General features: G+C 37.7%; 1 protein-coding gene across 1 annotated transcript in view; it reads right to left on the bottom strand.

The window, feature by feature from the left end:
• LOC121358424 (dynein heavy chain 5, axonemal-like) overlaps positions 1-18991 on the bottom strand; it is a 147084-nt gene that overhangs the window by 17837 nt on the left and 110256 nt on the right. Inside the window, exons 69-73 of the mRNA XM_041476601.1 lie at positions 17707-17871; positions 13137-13404; positions 11053-11174; positions 9498-9845; positions 4910-5098 (exon numbers count right to left, since the gene is read on the bottom strand). Of these exons, the coding sequence (XP_041332535.1) occupies positions 4910-5098; positions 9498-9845; positions 11053-11174; positions 13137-13404; positions 17707-17871 (1092 nt within the window). The remainder of the gene's footprint in view (positions 1-4909; positions 5099-9497; positions 9846-11052; positions 11175-13136; positions 13405-17706; positions 17872-18991) is intronic.

Raw genomic sequence — 18991 nt, 5'->3', positions numbered from 1 at the left:
ACCCCTTCCTTGCTGCACATTAGGAAGCAGAGATTAAAATACACAGAAAATAGAAGAAGTTCTAGAGCTGGATGACCACCATATCTGGCAGTGTTGATAAGCAAACCAGAGACACATTACAGAATCATCTATGTCAGTGTTTCTGTACAGACCCTGATTTTTTTTTTTTATTTAATTTTTGGGGGTTTTTTTGTTTGTTTGGGTTTTTTTTTTTTTTGGGGGGGTGTTGTTTGGTTTTTTTTTTTGTTTGTTTGTTTGTTTTGTTTTGTTTTGTTTGTTTGGGTTTTTTTTTTTTTTTGTAGCAAAAACCCTGTACTGAACACTAGATTTCAGGCACACAAAGGTTTTAGCTTCAAATTACACTAACACAAAAGGTGTGCTTCAGGACTCTAAGGTACTTCAATTACTAATCGGGTCAGCCTACAGGTCCAGACTAGAGATAGACCAAGGCAAATTCCCCAACAAAACATCTAATGAAGGCCTGGGGTTCTCAGACAAATTCCTATTTCCATGCAGCACTCGCTAATGCAGCCATAGCCTTAGAGGAATTACAGCTAAATCAATACTACAGAAAATATTTAAGGAAAAAAACTGCTGCTACTTGCTATTCCCTAGAAAGCTGTTTTTCAAGATGCAAGGATCATTTTCATTGTAAACTTCTCTGTGTGACAGGCTGACATTTATTCTTGCACCTGTCTTCACTCTCATGGACTGACTGGACCTAATCATTTTACCACTAATCTCTCTGTAACCTGCAAGGTGAGACCCAAAAACAAAAAGGTTCATGAAAGCAGAATTCTTACTCAGAGAAAAATGAGGACAGTTTCAGGTCAGGAGGAAGGTTTATTTTGCTTTTCCACCACCTGTGTCAAACCACAGGTTGAGAAAGCATGCAAAGGTGATTCATTTTGTTTCTACTCTTTTGGGTAAGTTACTTGACTGATGAGAAGCATTGCAAGAACACAAAAACAAAAGAAGCAGCATATATCATGGGGTAAAATGGTTGCCCTGTTTTGAAAGCTGTTGAGACTGAAGTCATTGCTGAAGGCATATAATTGAGAAATGAAGGCCTCTCTGTGGCAGCCTGAAATTTCTCTGGATTCACAATGTATCAAGAGAAAATACAATCTGGAGCTCTGAATGTCAGCAAATAATTGCTGTTGGTACCATCTGTCCCTAACCCAGTCTGTTGGGGTTGTAGCTCTGTGAAAATTCACTCCACATTTTCTAAAGGGAGCCACAAGAAATGATCAAAGGTAGCAAAGGCACCTGCCACTTTCCCTGAAGAGAATTTGCTTTTAATTACCTTCATTGTTTCCAAAAAATTTTGCTCCTTTTCTCCACTGATAGTATCTTTGTACCTAGGTTTTCAAAGACTAACTAACACATCATGGCATTACTGGAGCACAATATTATTCTAAAAGCAAACCCAAGCTGTACTGGTAGGACTAATGAATGTTTCTCTTTTTACTGATCTTTTCCAATAAGGAAAATGCACACAAACTCTTTTTCTAGACACATTCCCTCAGTCTTTTACAATTTAGGATATTTGTTTTATTTGTTTCAGATTTATTAAATTGTTTAGTATGTAACAACGTCCTGAATGACCAAATGTTGACTTAAATTGACAAATAACAGAACCCATCTAATTTTTTTTTTTTCTCAGACATCGCAGGAAGTAATTACATAATCCATTTGACTCCTTATACTTGCAAGCATAATTTCATTTGCCATATTGTAGCTTCTGCCAAACTATTGCTTCTTTCCTCAGAGAATACCTAAACTCTCCCTTCTTTTCTACTCTGATTGATGAAATTCTTTGTTATACGTTATTGAGCAAGATATTCTTTTTCTTTTTCTGTATTTTAGTCATTTGGGTTTGGGGCTTTTTTCAGCTTATGCAAACTTGCATTTAAAAATTTAGCTTTCTTTACAGCTCACTCCAGCTATATCCATGCTTTCTAAAAGGTTCCAGAATAAATTAGTGACAGTTCAAATGAGATAGAGATTTGATATAGATTTTTTTGCTTATTGTGTAGATGTGGCCACACTTCTGGCACATAAGCAACACATAAGACGTGGAACTGGGCACTAACGGCAGAAAAGAGGAATTCCCCTACAACAAGGAAAGAATTTGGAAAGACCAAATCAAGTTCTAAGATGTAGAGAATGAGACAAGTTCTAAAATGCAGAGGAAGAGACAAAGTGCAAATTCACTGAAAAATCAGGGTCCAGAAGAAACAACGCCAAATCTCATAACACCACAGAATTAAAATCTGTAGACGTTGTAGTGCAACTGAGACAGCCAAGGAGATATACAGAGGAATACATTATTAGCAATGAAAAGCTCTTGGAAAATGAACAGAGGATATTCTCTAGAAGGTCTGAGCAAAGGAATGACTACCATGCTACAGAAACTAAGCGTAATTTTTGAATGTTTCAGTGGAAAAGTACCATGCCATCCATCAGTAGTGCAGACTGAAAAAAAGGCAAGTAAATAGAGAGGTATGATTAATCAAAGTGAAGTGTAATTCACAGATGAAGATGCACAGAGCTTTAGAAAACTAGACATCCACAGAAAGAGATGGTATCTACACTTACTGAACTCAGAATGCATCTATAAGAAATACAGAAGAAAAAAGTAGATCCAACAGCACATCCTCTGTACAAGCTCAAATCTCCTTGGCTGAATCATAACAGGACAGCTATCAAGCCAATTAAAGCAAAATAAGTTTCCTTTGAAGTTCATAGAAGATGTAAGAGAAAGAGTACTGGAGCAAAGTAATGTTAATTCTGAGCATCATTGCAATGATGATTGCTTATTAGAAAATAAAAACCCTTGTGTATGATTGGCAGATCATGACAAAAGATAATAGTTTGTCATACTGCTTGATGATGGGAGTGAAAGAGCACTGAAAACAATTAGTGGTGATTTTTTTTTAAATACAGACACATGAAACAGTATGTATTATATACAAATACAAATGCAGCAGTAAAATAGAGAGAGACAAGTCAAGAGTGAAGGACTGAACATCTGAAATAACCATTTCAGACCCTTTGCCCTTAATTACAGTCCCTGGCTCCAAAACTGGTGGTCTCCAAAGCTAAGATTTGATGAAGTGACTCAAAAGGGGAGGCATCCCCCACATGTGGTCTGTGTGCATAACCTCAGTGAATAAACCAAGGAAGGAAAGAAAGCGAATGAGCCTAAGATTAAACAGAAGAAATGCCAGGGAAAAACAGTTTAATCCAAAGTGAAATTTGGATTAAACAAGTGTGTGTGCATTTTACATGACCAAAAGATACTGCACAGATTTCCCAGGGTAAAACCTGAGACTACCCTCTGGTTACAACGTAATGTGAAGTATGTACTATTGGTGTTTTCTATCAACATCAATACAAATTCTTCAGGAGGAAAAAAGCTGTCAGCTTAACAAGGGAATGAAGAAATAGTCCTTAGCACTATTTAGCAAGATTTAGCAAGAATATTGTAAAAACTTAGCTCAATACCCATATTGCAAATATGGCAAAAGCATACATGCTATCCAGGCATTCAGTGTTTTACTGCTACTGTAAATTGAAAAAAAAAAAATAAAGGAGCTGAATGAAACTAGAAGAATCTAGTTCCATAAAAAAGTTTTACTCTGATTGGAAAGATAAGGGAAGAGGACTGAGAACAATTTAAGGTGTAAATGATAGTTGTAGATACAACATGAAAATGATTACATTTATTAAATTATGAATTATTATTGCACTTACTAGATTTAATTTTATTTTCTATTTCTATTTATTTCTATTTCTAATATTTATTCACTATTAAATAATAAGATGAAAACTAGAAAACTGACTCTTAAAACTGATTCTTCTTAATCAAATTCTACAAAAAATTACGCATATACTGACATTAAGACTCACTCAATGAGAAGGTGACAAAAAGGGGAGATGCAAGCAGGAATGGATGGAAAAAGAACAAGATGGTAGGGAAACCATTTTGTGGCAAAATGTGTCACCAATGTTGCAGATCCTAAGTAGCTTGACAACAGGGGAATGAAAAAAGAAGTTCCAAGTTGAATTATGACAATACAAAAGTGGCTATTTATCCAAGACATATTCAATCTGAGATTAATAGTAGAAGGGAAGACAGGAAATGCTGCTGGGTTCCCAAGATGATTAGTTGTTACTTAGGTGGACATTCTAGGCTGGCCAGAGAAGAAAATAAAGCATGCATAGCAAGTTGTAATTCATACTGAGCATTTTACCAGCTTGAACTACAACAAGGGGGGAAAAAACACTATCAATGAAAAACAGAATTGTAAAGCACAAAATCATGGAAATGAGGGGGTTTTAACATTTACTGTTCATGAAACCCTTGGCAAGACAGGAGAACCTACTTATAAACTGATGCAAGAGTCTCTGTGATGGATTTTTCCATTTAATAGGGATGTTAATAAAAAATGCAAGAAAAGATTAACAAAGATCTTCTTATGGCTCAGACCCAAAAAAATCTAGAGCATGAAAAGGTCAGTGATAAAATTCACTCTTCATCATGGTGGTGTCATAATGGGAGTAGGTAAATTTAATGCTGTAACCACTATAGGATCACCAGACCCTCAGAAAGTCATCAAGCTACTTCTGTAAGCTACTAAGGAAAGCAAGAACTTTCTGAAGCCTTTAATGGGTCTTCTGAGTTAAGGCAACTGATTGAGTGGACTGTGGCGTTTGAAATATGTCTTTCTGATGTAGGAATATGTTAGATAATAAAGCAAAACAGACTTACGAACCCTATGCATAATTTTAAAATCTTTTTAAAACATATGCCAGTTAAATTTAAGAAGCACAATAAAACTTATAAAACAAGAATGTATATACATGCATACACAAAACATGTGCTTTATAAAGCAGTACATACCTCATGAGGGTTATAATCTGGAGGTAACTTCTCCAGCATCTCATCAGCAAGCCGCTGCACCACTGCTTCCCGGGTTTCTCCCCCTCTGGTACTGCTGTCCTTGGGCTGGATGCTCACTATGGTACTGAATGTCTCATTAGCCAGGTTGGTCTGGTAAGTTATATCTGCATTAGGGTGAAGTCCAAACACCTTAAAGTAAAAGGTATAAAAATTAGGGGGAAAAAAAGAATGCATGAAAATTGATAAACAAGGAAGAAAATTCTCAGCTCCATAAAACAACAGATGTCAACAGGCCACTGGAAGTTCTTCCATTTAAATGGTCAAGGACCAAACCCAAATTTAACTAAAACATTAACACAGGCTGCACATGCAATAGTGTTTTCATTCATATCAGTGGAGGGTTTTTTAACTGATCGCATTATCTTCACATGGATCGTGCTGTGGAATGGTATCAAGGGGGTGAGAACAGATCCCTTTGCTTCAATGTTGGAAATGTCATTTGTGGACACTGAGCTCTTAGCATTAGTTCTTTGTCTCTGTGGGTCTATTGCTGTTCTACCAGCTCAAGTAGATGCCCCTAATTATCTGACCAGTTAACATTTCTAACATGTTTTGTTTTACTCAGACTCTTAGCCTTATAAGGCATGTAGCATGGTGAATAAAATAATGCCCACATCTGAAGAACCTAAAGATGGTGATATATGTAGGATATTTTATGGTTTAGCTATTTTTGGTTGAAGTTTCCCCCTCCTTACTTCTCCTTCTCCTGAAATTGAATTATTTTATTTAAGATACAGCTAGCACAGAATTACTTCAAAGCTGCCCTTTGTCTGAATGATAATAGCTTTTTCAGAAACTTCTACTGAAATATCAGTAAGTCTATAATTGTCAGATTGACAATTGCAACCCTTCTCCAGGAGGAATTGTATGCACTGTGACTTCTTTCACCAGCTCTCATTTAATTATAGACATTACATATTTCTTACAAACTTTGAACCACTGATCCTTCAATGAGGAAGGCTTGCCCTCAAACTGAGCACAAAAGGCAAGCAATCTTCTGTTTCGCATTTTTCACTTTTTTCACATATTCAGTTTTCATATTTTACATTAGAATCAGTATATTGCAAGAAGGCACTTCTAGAAACCAGTATTTACATACTCTGAGGAGAGAATTAAAAGGGCCATTTAATATTGTTATACTTGTAAATCTAGAAACTCAGGGACAAGGGATATAAGTGGCTGCACCATTGCCAAAGCCAGCAAAGCTTCACTGATTTACACCACTCAGGAATCTTATCCTTACAACAGAACAAAGTACAGACCTAATACCACATTTGAGTGAGGGTGTGACTATAATAGCGGGCAGGTAGATTCCAGATAGGACTTAATGTTTTGCAAGTAGTCGTTTACTCAAACTGAATGTTTAGAGCTGTAAAAGGCAAAAATAGCAATGTACTTCATTACATTCATATTCTATGTGGAAGGAAACACACATGTGAAGGTAAATTCTTTTCTGCTTTTGCTCTTGCACAGTGAGGGCTTATTTTCTTGGTTTTGCTCTAGCAGATTTTGTGGTGATATTATAGCCCAAGTTGGCACCATGAAGAATATTTGCTATATCTGTGAGTGGAGCCCTAGTCCAAGGGCTAACTCAAACATTGGAGCAATAACAACAAAGACAGGGAGACATGGGAGACAGCTCTGGTCCTATGGTTTCAGGCAAGTGATGTATGAAGAAGAAAGAAGAAAGAAACCAGTGGGTGGACCAGTTTTGTGAATGTCCTGTATGTTAATCAAGGACGCAAATCTCTCATTCTTTTTGATCCAAAATCTCTGGGAATGTTGTTTAAAAAGAGAATGTTGGATTCTGTCTTTCAGGGTTTTCCAGCCTTATGAATCCTCAACATCAATTGCTAAAGCTCTACACTCCTCTGAAATTACTCCTTTACCATCCCCTCCTCAACTGGACAGGGGAGAAAAGTCACAACAAAAAGTCCGTGGTCTGAGATAAGAACAGGGAGAGTTCAATCTCCAGTTATCATCACAGGCAAAACAGACTTGACCTGGGGAAATAATTTAACTTATTACCAATCAAATGAGAGTAGGATCATGAGAAATAAAACCAAATCATAAAGACACCTTCCCTCCACCTGTCCCTTCTTCCTAGACTTAACTTCATTCCCAAATTCTCTACTTCCTCCCACAGGAGCACAAAGAGGCAAGGAACATGGAACAGGATTTGTGGTCAGTTTGTCACACACTGTCTCCAACTACTTCCTCCTTAGGTGCAGAACACCTCCCACTCTAGCCCTGCTCCAGCATAAGAGTCCTCCACAAACGTATCCATTGGGCTGCTCCAGTGAACTACTCCAGTGTGGGTCCCTTGCCCAGGGTGCAGACCTCCAGGAACAGCCTGCTTCAGCATGGGTCACCTGTGGGGTCATAACCTTGGCCAGAAAATCTGCTCCATCATGGACTCCTCTCCTCATGAGGCCACAGATCTTGCACGAACCTGTTCCAGCATGGACTTCCCACAGGGTCACAGCCTCCTTCAGGCATCCACCTGCTCCAGAGTGGGGTCCTCTATGGACTGCAGGGAATCTCTGCTCCGACACCTGGAGCACCTCCTGCCCCTCCTTCTTCACTGATCTTGGTGTCTGCAGAGCTGTTCCTCTCACATATTCTCACTCCCCTCTCTGACTGAAGATTCACGCGCAGCTTTTTATCCTTCATAAATACATTATCCCAGCAGTGGGTCTGTCTTGGAGCTGTCTGACATTGGCCCTGCTGCACATGGGGGAAGCTTCTGCCATCATTTCACAGAAGCCACTCCTTAGCCCCCTGCTACTGAAACCTTTCCATCCTAACCCAATACACTGAGTTCAATTGCCCTTCTCAGAAGACAGTGTTCATTCTAGTCAGAGGATGAAATTTCATCAAAGGAGCAAGGACACTGCAAGCAGTCCAAGTCCATCTTTCTTAACTAAAAATGGAAAAGGAATGAATCAAGGATACACTGTTTTGACTAGCACAGTATCTTTTGTGAAACAAAGAAGATTGGGAGATTAAAGGTTAAAGGTTTTTATGAGCAATTTTGACAGATTTTAGAATGACAGAAGAAAGTCACACCTTTCTTCCTAATGAGTGAAAATGTGAAGAACAAAAAGATGTTTGCATTCCTGGACTTGCTTCTATTTACATAAAAGCCAAAGGTAAAATTCCCCTGCCTCAAATCATACATACAGATTTTTTTACAGGCATCAAAACACTTTAAAAATACATTGCAGCATTGTGAGATAGGTTCTCAAGTGCTTAAAAGAGCAGATCCATGAAAGCAGAACCTGAAATCTGGTAGAGCCAAGGTTCACACACTGATAGGAACAACATCATGAGCTGGGCTCAAATGGATCCCAGTGATGCATTTACTCTCACCTGGAAAAGGTACCTCATTGCTGGCACAAATACCTTTGCATTCTGGTTTCACTATCTCCAGAGATTCAGAACTTTCCAAGCTTATTTTATGACCTTGGAAACTTCTCACCCTCTGAGCCAGAACATTATCAGTAAGTGAAAACCAGTTTTTTCTGTTCCACTCAGTCAATTTAATTTTAATAGAACTTATTTCCAATGGCATTTATCAACTTAATAGAAATGAGACAGAAATCCAGACCATTCACCTCTGTTTCAATTTTCCAGAGCATTCTCTTCTGTTTCAGTTTTAACTAACTTCATCATGTGTGCCTGTACTGGAGGGAGCAGAAAGTCACCATCCTCCAGTCCCTGTGACCACTGTGATATGCACACACTGGGTCATGTAAAACTGGTTACACCCAGGAGCTATCCTGCACCCTAACCCATCAGTTCATAGCATTGATGACATCCACATCTTTCTGTTGTCAAAATGGAATAAACTCCCAATTACAACTTGCAAAATGAGACCATAGGGCTTTTTTACTTTCATTATTTCTCAGATTGCATGTCTGCTCAATCCCATACAGAATTGTGAAACCACAAAATAGTTTGGTTTGGAAGGGACCTCTGAGGGTCATCTAATCGAAATCATCTTCTCAAGCGGGGGCAGATAGAGCAGGATGACCAGGACAGTGTCCAGTTGGGATTTCAATGTCTACAAAGACAAGACTGCACAATATCTCTGGGCAAACTCTTCCAGTGTTTGACCACCTCCACTTAAAAAATTGTTCTCTTGCTCTCAGATGGAATTTCCTGTTGTTTATGTGCATTGCCTCTTTTCCTTTCATTAGATATTATCAAAAAGGCTCCAGCTCCATCTTTAAGCATTCCAACAGGGTTTTATACACATTGATACTTGAACCTTGCTGTATCAACCTTCCAGAAGATAATTAGGGTTGCTAAAACCCTCCATAAGGGGGCCTCTGAATATGAGACTTTTTCCAATTGTTTGAAGAAGGCCTTCTTTACCTCTTCCTGGTCAGCAGATCTACACTGAATATCCACTATAATGGTCTGCCTGCTAATAATGACCTATGCATACTCGATTCTGGAAAAAAATACCTCATTAAGTTATTAATCTCACAAAAACTCCCTTTAATATATTAAAATATTTTACCTCTGGTGTATCAATCACTGGCAACTGCTCTATGTACTGGAGATAGTCTTCCACAGTATTCCCTTTTGGTATAACATAGCCTTTGTAGAAACAAAATTTTTCACTGAACATGTGCTCTCCAAACCAGACTCTTGCGTACGTATTCAGCAGTGCCTTGTCGAGGTCATCGGTCACGCGGCCACCATACTGCACTTCTCCGAGCATGTAGCGAACACAGCTCCAGTTCACTCCCTGCTTGATGCCCACATCGTTCAAGTGGTTCTGAAGGAACTGCACGCTGGCTGCAAAGTCTGCCTGATTAAATTCGTAAGGAATATTCCAGCCCAACGGGCCAAACTTTCTTCTTTCCTGTAGAATAGTTAGAATTAAAGGTAAAACACTGATTGATATTAATTGTGAAGAAAGCTTAAGTGCAGAAGAATACATGAAATATGTTAAGAATGCAGTAGTCCAGCTGGAACTCTATTTCACCAACTTTTAAAAAAAATGCATTTAACACAGGCAAGGCCAAACATTTGATTGATTATCTAGTAGCTAAATTTGTACAAACAAAAACCAGGAATATTAACATTTTCACAGAGAAAAATATCCTCTATTTTTTTAAGAGAAAAATTTTAAAGTATTTTTTAAATCTCTGAGTCTGGAACCGTAGCTTTTGAATTTCAAAAATTAAGCTACTGTTTGAGGCAATGGTGTTTAAAATCATCAGCCATAATCATTGTGTGGGGTCTTCCTATGGATTAGATATATTCCTTTCACTTATATTCCTATCCCTGCTGTGTCTGCATGGTGCAGATGCAAGTAGGAATAACTGCTTTTTAGTGAATCATCTACAGACTCAGCTGGCAGTACAAAGGTAGGGTTAGGGTAATATCTGGTAATTGCAAATTTTTATTTTTTAACACAGGCTTCCAGTGCACCACAATATATCAGTGCATGGATGCCACAGAGCTAAATTAGTCAGGCTCCAAATATAAACTAAGAGTACTGCAAAATCTATTGATAGGATGATGAAAAGTTGTGGTTAATCCATAAAGCACTTTCTTTAATGGAAGTCCTGAAAGTCAAGACCCAAAACCTACTTTCATTTCCTCCTACAGGTTTCAGAGCATAAAGGATATATATTCACCCTCTTACACCTTCTCATTGTGGATGCAGCACTTTGAGACTATGGTTTTCCAAACTACAAACTGTAAATTTCTTTAATATGCTTTTATGTGTTAAAATATTAGTAAAAGCCCAGTTAGTTGAAAGACAGATCACACAGTCATTGATGAGGACTTTAATAGAAGAGTACTCTAATTGATCATTGCTTGACTGTCCTTTTTTTCCCTCTGAAATATCATCCCTGTTGGAGGTACAGGACCAACATGAGCAAAATTATAAGTTCTAACACAGCTGCAGTAATAAAGATGTGTTGTTCTCTTTCTTATTTTATTTGTGTTCATTTGCCAACACAGCAGTTCCCTTTAAAAATGTTTCTCATTTAATAACAAGGTTCATTAATAAATGAAACATGGCTTTATGACAGAAGAGAAGAAATACATTTTTAAACCTGAACAGTTGTGTGAAGAAATGCTACAGCATATAGCAATGGTTTCCACTGTGGCATTTTGCTCGCTCCCAGCAGATCCTGAGTAACAGCTGAGTATGTTCGTTTTAAGCCAGCTTTCACACCTAGAAGATAAATATAAAAATGTAATACATTAGCAAAAAAATTTATGGAATCCATAAGTCCAACCTCTGTTAAGCACAATTCTCTATTCCAATTTGCAGTAGCATCTTACTTATACCTTCAAATTATGTCTTAGAATCAATTATCTGTTCAGCTGGTCATAGCAGGCAAACTTCAATAACATTTTGTTTTAGATCGATAACACAAAAAATTAATTTCAAGAGTCTGGAAGGATTTAAACTTATGTAATCATATTCTAAATGATCCCATAAACAACTGAAATAGAAACATAATTATTCAGCAACTATATGGCAATAAAAAAGACACCTAACATCATATGAAATATAGCAGTTGGGTATCCAAGAGTTTGTTTTGCTATTTACTTATAATAAGAGATTTTAGTTTTATTTAAGATAATTTTATTTAGATTTGATTCCTGGAAAAATCTCAAAATTCTGTATGCAGATTGTTCAACTGGCCAACAGGCATCAAGGTGACAAGAAGATAACCTAAATTCATAGTGCAAATATTAATACTTGGGGAGGCTTGTTTGAGCACTGACATTTCACATCCCAGGAACAGCTTTAGGCAGTTGATACTGATACAGTCTCATCTGCCATGGAACACAGAAGCTTGACTGCTCCCAGATGTTTTCAGGCAGTGCTACTCAAGCATCTTTTGCCTTGGGCAGACAACCCAAGCATGAGTTACTGACATCAGGTCCCTTTTATGATACTTTCCACGTAATCAGCTTCACACAAGTCTAGAAGGGTAGATTTTAAGTGCAGTGAAAAGATAGTCAAAGTCATCCAACTTTGTATGACACAATAAAAGTACTTTTGCTTTTGTTCATACTTCACAAAGATCCTGTAGAACAATATTCAAAAAAATAGCTTTTCAAAATATTGAATGGGCATCATAACAGGGTTCCAAATTAAAAAAAAAAAAAAAAAAAAGTGTCTTATTGTACTGTGCTACCAATATGACAGGACAGTCTTAAGAAACTAAAACTGTCTGTATTTCATCCTGACTTAAATTTTTACACTGGGCTTTTTTTCAGCTGCTAAATGCAAGTTGCAAATTTGCTATAACTTGACTTCTAAAATAGCCTCTTGGAGCTATAGGTTGTTACCATTAGAACGATAGGAGGAGGCCACTGTGCAATAAAAAGATGCTGAGCTCTGAATTAGAGGTGGGGAGAGGAGAAGAGAAAGTAGTAAGAAATTTTTATCAACAGACTGACTGCCTGCTCTTGAGATGGAGTATAAATGCTGAAACAGGATGTGTTTCACAACATCAAACATTCTGTAACAAATATCTTACTAATGTTCAGAGAAAGCTAAATACTGAAATAAGAGGTTTAAATGTCTGAAGCTTTAAATAGGACCTTGGATAAAAATTCTTAGCTCCTACTGACATCATAAACTGAAACCAGTGGCAACATATATACATATATATATATAAAGAAAGGGTATATTTATTTATTTGTAGGCATTAATAAGATACTCCTTCTCTCCTCAAGGTTTAACAATCATCCTGGCCTCTCCTCACATAGCATATTCTCCAATTCCTTCAGCATCTTTGTGGGTTCTCACTGGACTCATTCCATCCATGTCTTTCTTGCACCTCTATTAATGCAGAAATATGAGTCCAAACTGCCAGTTAAGATCTCGTATTGTGCTTCTGCACATAGACTACTTAGGTTAGGAAAGCTGGGAGCTTAGAGGCTCAGAAAGCATGAGATGAACATCTGAATATGAGGAAACATCCTGGAAGTGGAGAAAGATCCTGGCTGTAAGGAAGTACATGGAGACCCAGAAGACCAGGGGATGCCCAGGAACATAGGTCAGTGATGTCCAAGACTGGCAGCTTCAAGTAGCTGCACAGTGAAGCCAACATTACTTTCTGCCCAACCTTCCTGGACCAGCAGCAATCTCTCCAATGGGAAGGGAAGTCATTCCTACCTTGAGGAGGTTCATTGGTAAATTTTATAGAGGACTGTAAAAGATTAATAGGAAACTCTGGGTGAGCCTCGGTAGTGATCCAGGTTCTGAAATCTTCATTCACAAACTCTTTCGTTGTGATGGTGTCCATTAATTCATTAAGAAATTCCAAGCCAAGGTGGCAGTTCTGTAGAAGGAGCCAGCCTCCATCCTGCATGCACTGATTTAACAGGTGCCTTGCATGGACTTCCTGGCCCTGACCCATTGAAATGGCACGACATGGAATGTTCTAAAGGTAAAAAAGAAACTTTATTTTATATGTAGTTCCTTAGAATTATACATGTAATGTATTGCTTCTGTAGATCCATGTGTAGTGACATTCTGCCACAAAGAAAGCCATTAATATCAATGGAGACTGCTTATATTAAAACAAATTAAAGAAAACAAAACCAAAAAAAAAAAAGCAAAACCCTTCAAGTTCCTCTTATCTTCCACCTGTTGGAAGAAAACTACACCCACTGGAAATCATATTATCATATTTTTTTGCTGGTCTAACAATATCTATGGGATAAGACATGTAAAACATTTTTTTCAGTTTTTTTACCACTTTTTCAAATAAAGCAAGACATATATACAGCCTGACCATTCTTTTTCCTATAATCTACTATCTTGAGATGAGCAGATATTAGGGCTTCAGATAATTATTAACCCACAGTGTGAACCCAGCAATTCTGACGACTTTTTACTGTCTGAATATATTTCATTTAAAAGAGAACTGTTGATGAAGCAGGTAGGACAGGAAAGATTGGTTCACATTAAAGCATCACTCAGGAAACATCCTGTATTGTTAAATGGCAGCTGTGCAGCCACTGATTCAGAGGACTCCAGTTTGGTGATCTACTAGCTCAAGCAGATCTAGATTCAGAAGAAATTCAGAAGAGAGAAAGCTTATAAATGCAAACATAAAATTCTGGAATTTTATGGCATCTTCTCCAGAAGGTATGGGAAAATAAAGGCAGTTCTTCAGAAAACCAGAGGATAAAAGCTCTCACAAAGGGATCTGAAAAAGATAAGGCTGAGATCAGGACCACACAAGTCTGTCAGTAATGTGCAGGCAGATCCTCTCTTGCTTATTGTTCTTGCTAATCTTGTTCTTTTTAAGTCTGGCTCAGGTTTGCTGTCTGGCTCCTGCCAGGGAAAACCAGAACTACCAAACCCAGTTAAACATATTATTCTGCATACATGCTGAGGGTGAAAGAATTGATGAAAGGACTTTGTTTCATGGAGAGTTTCACATTCAAGACCTACAGCTGAGTATCCCTCATGCAGTGAGCGATGAGCTACAATTTCAATCTGGGCCTATCTTCAGCTGGCTGAGAGCTACAAAGGTTAGTCTTGACCTGTACAGCTACTCAGAATCTCTTACTGTGAAACAAAAAGGAAGGAAGACTTCTGTTGGAACCCAGGATACCCCTCTGGGTGCCCTGGATGGCTTGAGCTCCTGGCCGGGGGGGTGGGGCTCAGAGATCTTGGCAGGAAGCCAAAGACACTTGGGTTTTTGATTTTAACCCATGGAGCAAATTACCAACCTTCTATGAAGGGTTACAAGTCACAAAAGTTTAAGTAGAATGATAATGAATTTATCACAGGGTGAAAAGTGGAATTTTGGGGATTTTTAGTATAGGGATCTAGGAGGCAAGATGGAGAGATTTGGGTGTTGTCTTGTCCTTCTTCCTTCTTCTTCCTAGCCTCCATTTTCTGTGTGATGCTGGCACTTTTGGATTGGTTTAGGGTAGAAGTAGACAGTCTAACATAGGTGATAGGTATTGGAAAATAATGGTAAATAAAGTACACGTAGTTTTTAGTATAAAATATTGACACCAGCCCAAGGGTGGGCAGTGTGCCTTGGACAGACCTGCTAGACAGACCTCTGTGGGTCAGGAAAAGAATGTATTAGATAAGAGAAAATAAACAACCTTGAAAACCAGAGCCAAGGAATTCTGACTCCTTCTTTGACCATTGGGCTGGGAAAAAGAGACTCTCGGGGTCATCCTGACCACAGGAAACCCGAGACATCCACTCCTAAACAGCGGGGAGGAGGCTGCCCTCCTTTTGCAGGAGAAGAAGGTTAAGCATATGGACACAAACTGTGCTGGGTCATTTGGCCTCAGGGTAAGAGAATGGGCCCTGACCTGATTTTACAGAACTGTATAAATACAGCTGCTGTATATGATCCCCCATATCCCGGCAAGATTTAAGGACATGAGAATGCCAAAGATAAGAAAGCAGTTAAATCCTGCTCTCAGGTCGGTGAAACCTGAAACTGTAGCTAAAAGAAGCAAAGCTGAACAGCCTGTGAAGCTGGCTATGTGCCAGGGAACCAAAAAACTTTACCTTTTCTGAGATGCATCTGAGTACAGCTAGCACTCCTGTAAGTCAGACTATGAATACCCCTGCATAAGAGTGCATAAATATTCAGCAGATACATTATTCCCTGACAAAGCACCTACTCATAATTTGCTCTTCTCAGCAATGTTGCCTCTGAAATGTAGAATCATTAAAGGTTATAGAAACATCGAGAGAAGGAAAAAAATATTTTTCACTATGAATTGTCCTCATTTTACTTCTTCTGAAAGAACTCTATCAAATGTCTGCACAGAGAATGTTTCTTTCAATAGTGAGTCATGTCAGCATATCCATGTCATCTTAATACACCACAATCCAGATGAAAATTCTGGCATTTTAGTCACTATAGTGGCCCTGACAGTTCTGTTGAAGGTTCTGTGCATCATTCCCTAAAAGAAGAAACGATCTCTACAGTTCAAAAAAAATTTGATTTTAATAAAGTCAAAGTGCTGGCATAAGAAACTTCATTTTAATCCTGAAAGCTGAATTTTCACACCATCCTAAAGTGAAAGTAAAGGGGGCATAAATGCAACTATTTTGATGGAGCTTGTTTGGTTTATAAACAAGATTAGACAACTCAATAACCACAGACACCGTTCTCATTTCTTTGGGAGAGAGCCACCTGAACAGCTAAATTTTAGAGTGAAAAATAAATTCTGGGCACAAGTTTGAACATTACCAACAGCAGATAGCTGATTTATACTGATAATATCATACTTAGAGACACCATTAGAACTGGAAAACCATTTTAAGACTACAAATCATGACTGTAAAAGGGAAATCACTGAAAAAAGAGGCCCAAGTTTGTTATCATTAAGAAGAAAAAACCCCAGCACCACCACCCCCTCCTTCAAGATCAGGTCACTGGTAAAATTAACCTATATTAAAGATTGAGGCAGAGAAATCCCAAAGAAAGAAAGAAACTAAGTACAATTTGTCAACATACTAGCAAAACAAACACAAAGCTCCCTTGAAAATGTTTCTGAAAATTAAAGTATTTCTAGATAAGCTTTTCAAAAGCTAAAGAACTGCTGAAATGCTCCTCAAGTTTTACACATTTGTATAACAATGCTCCACGTTGTTATACACATTTTTATTTTTAAAAACAACTGTGTTTGCATTTTGGTTTGTGACATTAGGATGGCTTTTGTAAACTAGAAAAGTTTCTATATGCTGTGTGGTTAGGTCTTTACTTCAAGAGGTTGGAAAAGAGCCTTACAGTTAAACAGTGTGGTTGACTTCTCATTTACAGGTGACACGAGTTGAACTTCATGTTGTGGCAGCCCAGCTGATGTTGCCGTGCTCATAAAGCATGTGTGAATAAACAAGGCAACCCCTTCAGCTCTTTCACAACCTCACTTTCTATTTATTCTATACACATTTCCTGAAAGCATGGAAACATAGTAAGACCGCAATATCCTCTTGGTCTGACAGCAGACAAGGATCAAATTAATGACTTCAGATTTAAGACTCCTAAATTTAAACACTAAGTGAAAGTTAGTCATAATTTAAGCAATTCTAATACAGACAAATCATTCCTGATTTTCAAATGGAATGAGCATTTCCACTTCCTGATTAATAAGCTGAAGAGATTTGTGGATCCTCCCACTTTTGCATGTCTTACTCAGCGTATTCTAAAATCCTGCACCATTAAATGAAGATGCATTCTAACGAGGAGGAAAATTTACGGAGATCTAAAGTAAATAACTTCTTCTTGGGAAAATTTTATATGCTGCTACATTGTGAACCATAAAACAGAGTACAGACTGATGCTGTTCTGTAGGAAATGTTGAATGTCTCCATCAAGTGCACAGATTGAATGCTAGGGTGTCAAAATTAATTCCTCTTGTCACCATAATTATGATTTCTTTTCTGTATCTTCTTGTAATCATCATTACTGTCCTACAGTGAATGTAATACAATTTAAACCACAAATGTTGCTTTGTTCTCAGAGGTTACTACATTTCCTATGAAGTGGGCTATCATAGTCTGCTGGATAAAGGCAGAGGTCTCATTGGAATCAAACAACTGCAAAAAGCAGCAACATTTTAGTTTCCTAGTAAATGCATTTTGGCTACTGGTCAAAAATTAACTTCCAGAGAACACTAAGTATGAATATATTCTAGTGCAGAGAAGAGTTAAAAATTTCTTTATCAGCTCTAGCAAACTCAGTTTAAGAGGATACCTTTGATTTTGCAAGACGTTCTATATTTTCAGTGGGGTCAGACCCCACTGATAAAAGGCACGTCAAAGGTGTTCGACAGCCACTTTCTGTCCACATTGCTTCCATTTCAAGAATAAATCCTTCTGCATATTTCCCTCCAAGAGATTCTGCTATGTAGTGCCGAGCCTGGAAAAAAAAAAGTTACCAGAAAAATATATCTATCTTTACCTTTTAAAGTTTAGCATTAATTAGTAATGTGGAATTTACTGAAATCTACATTGGAAGGCAATGACTGTCTAAACTTTAATTTTTCAACTTTTGTCCACAGGAGGCAACCACTGAAATTCTCAGATAGCAAACTTCAAATACAGACCAGAAAGAATTCTGCTCACACAACAGCCATCCTGTGAACACTGTTGCTAGAAAATGCTAAATGGGTTTTTTTTAAGAACTGGGGGAAAAAAATCCATGCAGAATAGATCCAGTGTCAGCTCTGAGGACATCCCAGATATTGCCCCTAAATTACTGCCTGTTAAAACTTTGTGGCTAGCCAAATAAAAGAGTTTCTCTATACCAGTTCTGTTTTTAGTTCCTCTAAGTATGTAGACACTCTCTATAGCATAGTGGATTAGGCAGATCTTTCATCTGACCCAGTTACAATCTCCATATATTTATTGGAACTTCAAACAAATTCTCCTGTCCAGTGGTTATCCAATTCAAGTCTCTTGGGCTGAATATCTATTTCTACAAAATATAAACTCAGACTTGATCCTTAAAGGTCAAACCTTCTTTATGCCTCTATTTTTTTTTCTTTTCACAGACATTTTCTAAAAGAACTTCTAAAGCTACCTTAGTGCATGAAATTCTTTTTTGACTGAGGTGATTTCCTAGCTATGTATTGACTCTCACAGATTCTGAGGCATGCATGATGAAGAGAAGCACTGAGGAACAAGGTGGACTGAGGAAGATGTCAATTGTAGGAAAAGAAAAACCCTCAATCACCCACTGTTAAGTGTAACTTTTGTCCTAGACAGGCAAAATTTCTAATACTTGGGAAAACACAGTAGGGAAAGAAGAGATTAAAAAAGAGTAACAAAAGAGATCCCCTCCCTCAAAAATTAAAATAATGACCTCTTTTTACAACCATTGTTCATAGACATTATTTTTCAGAGATATTTGTGCAAGACAATAACAAATTAGTTAAATTAGATAAATTAGTTAAATTAGATAAATTAGTTGATAGATAATTGTTGATAGATAATAAGTTGATAAATAAACAGTAGCAGCTTTATTATTTTGCTCAGTT

The sequence above is a fragment of the Pyrgilauda ruficollis genome, unplaced genomic scaffold (genome assembly GCF_017590135.1).
Source record: "Pyrgilauda ruficollis isolate IOZ18807 unplaced genomic scaffold, ASM1759013v1 scaffold39, whole genome shotgun sequence".
Classification (NCBI taxonomy): Eukaryota; Metazoa; Chordata; class Aves; order Passeriformes; family Passeridae; genus Pyrgilauda; species Pyrgilauda ruficollis.
Note: the sequence above shows the minus strand (reverse complement) of the source record. Positions and strands in the feature narration are given on the sequence as shown.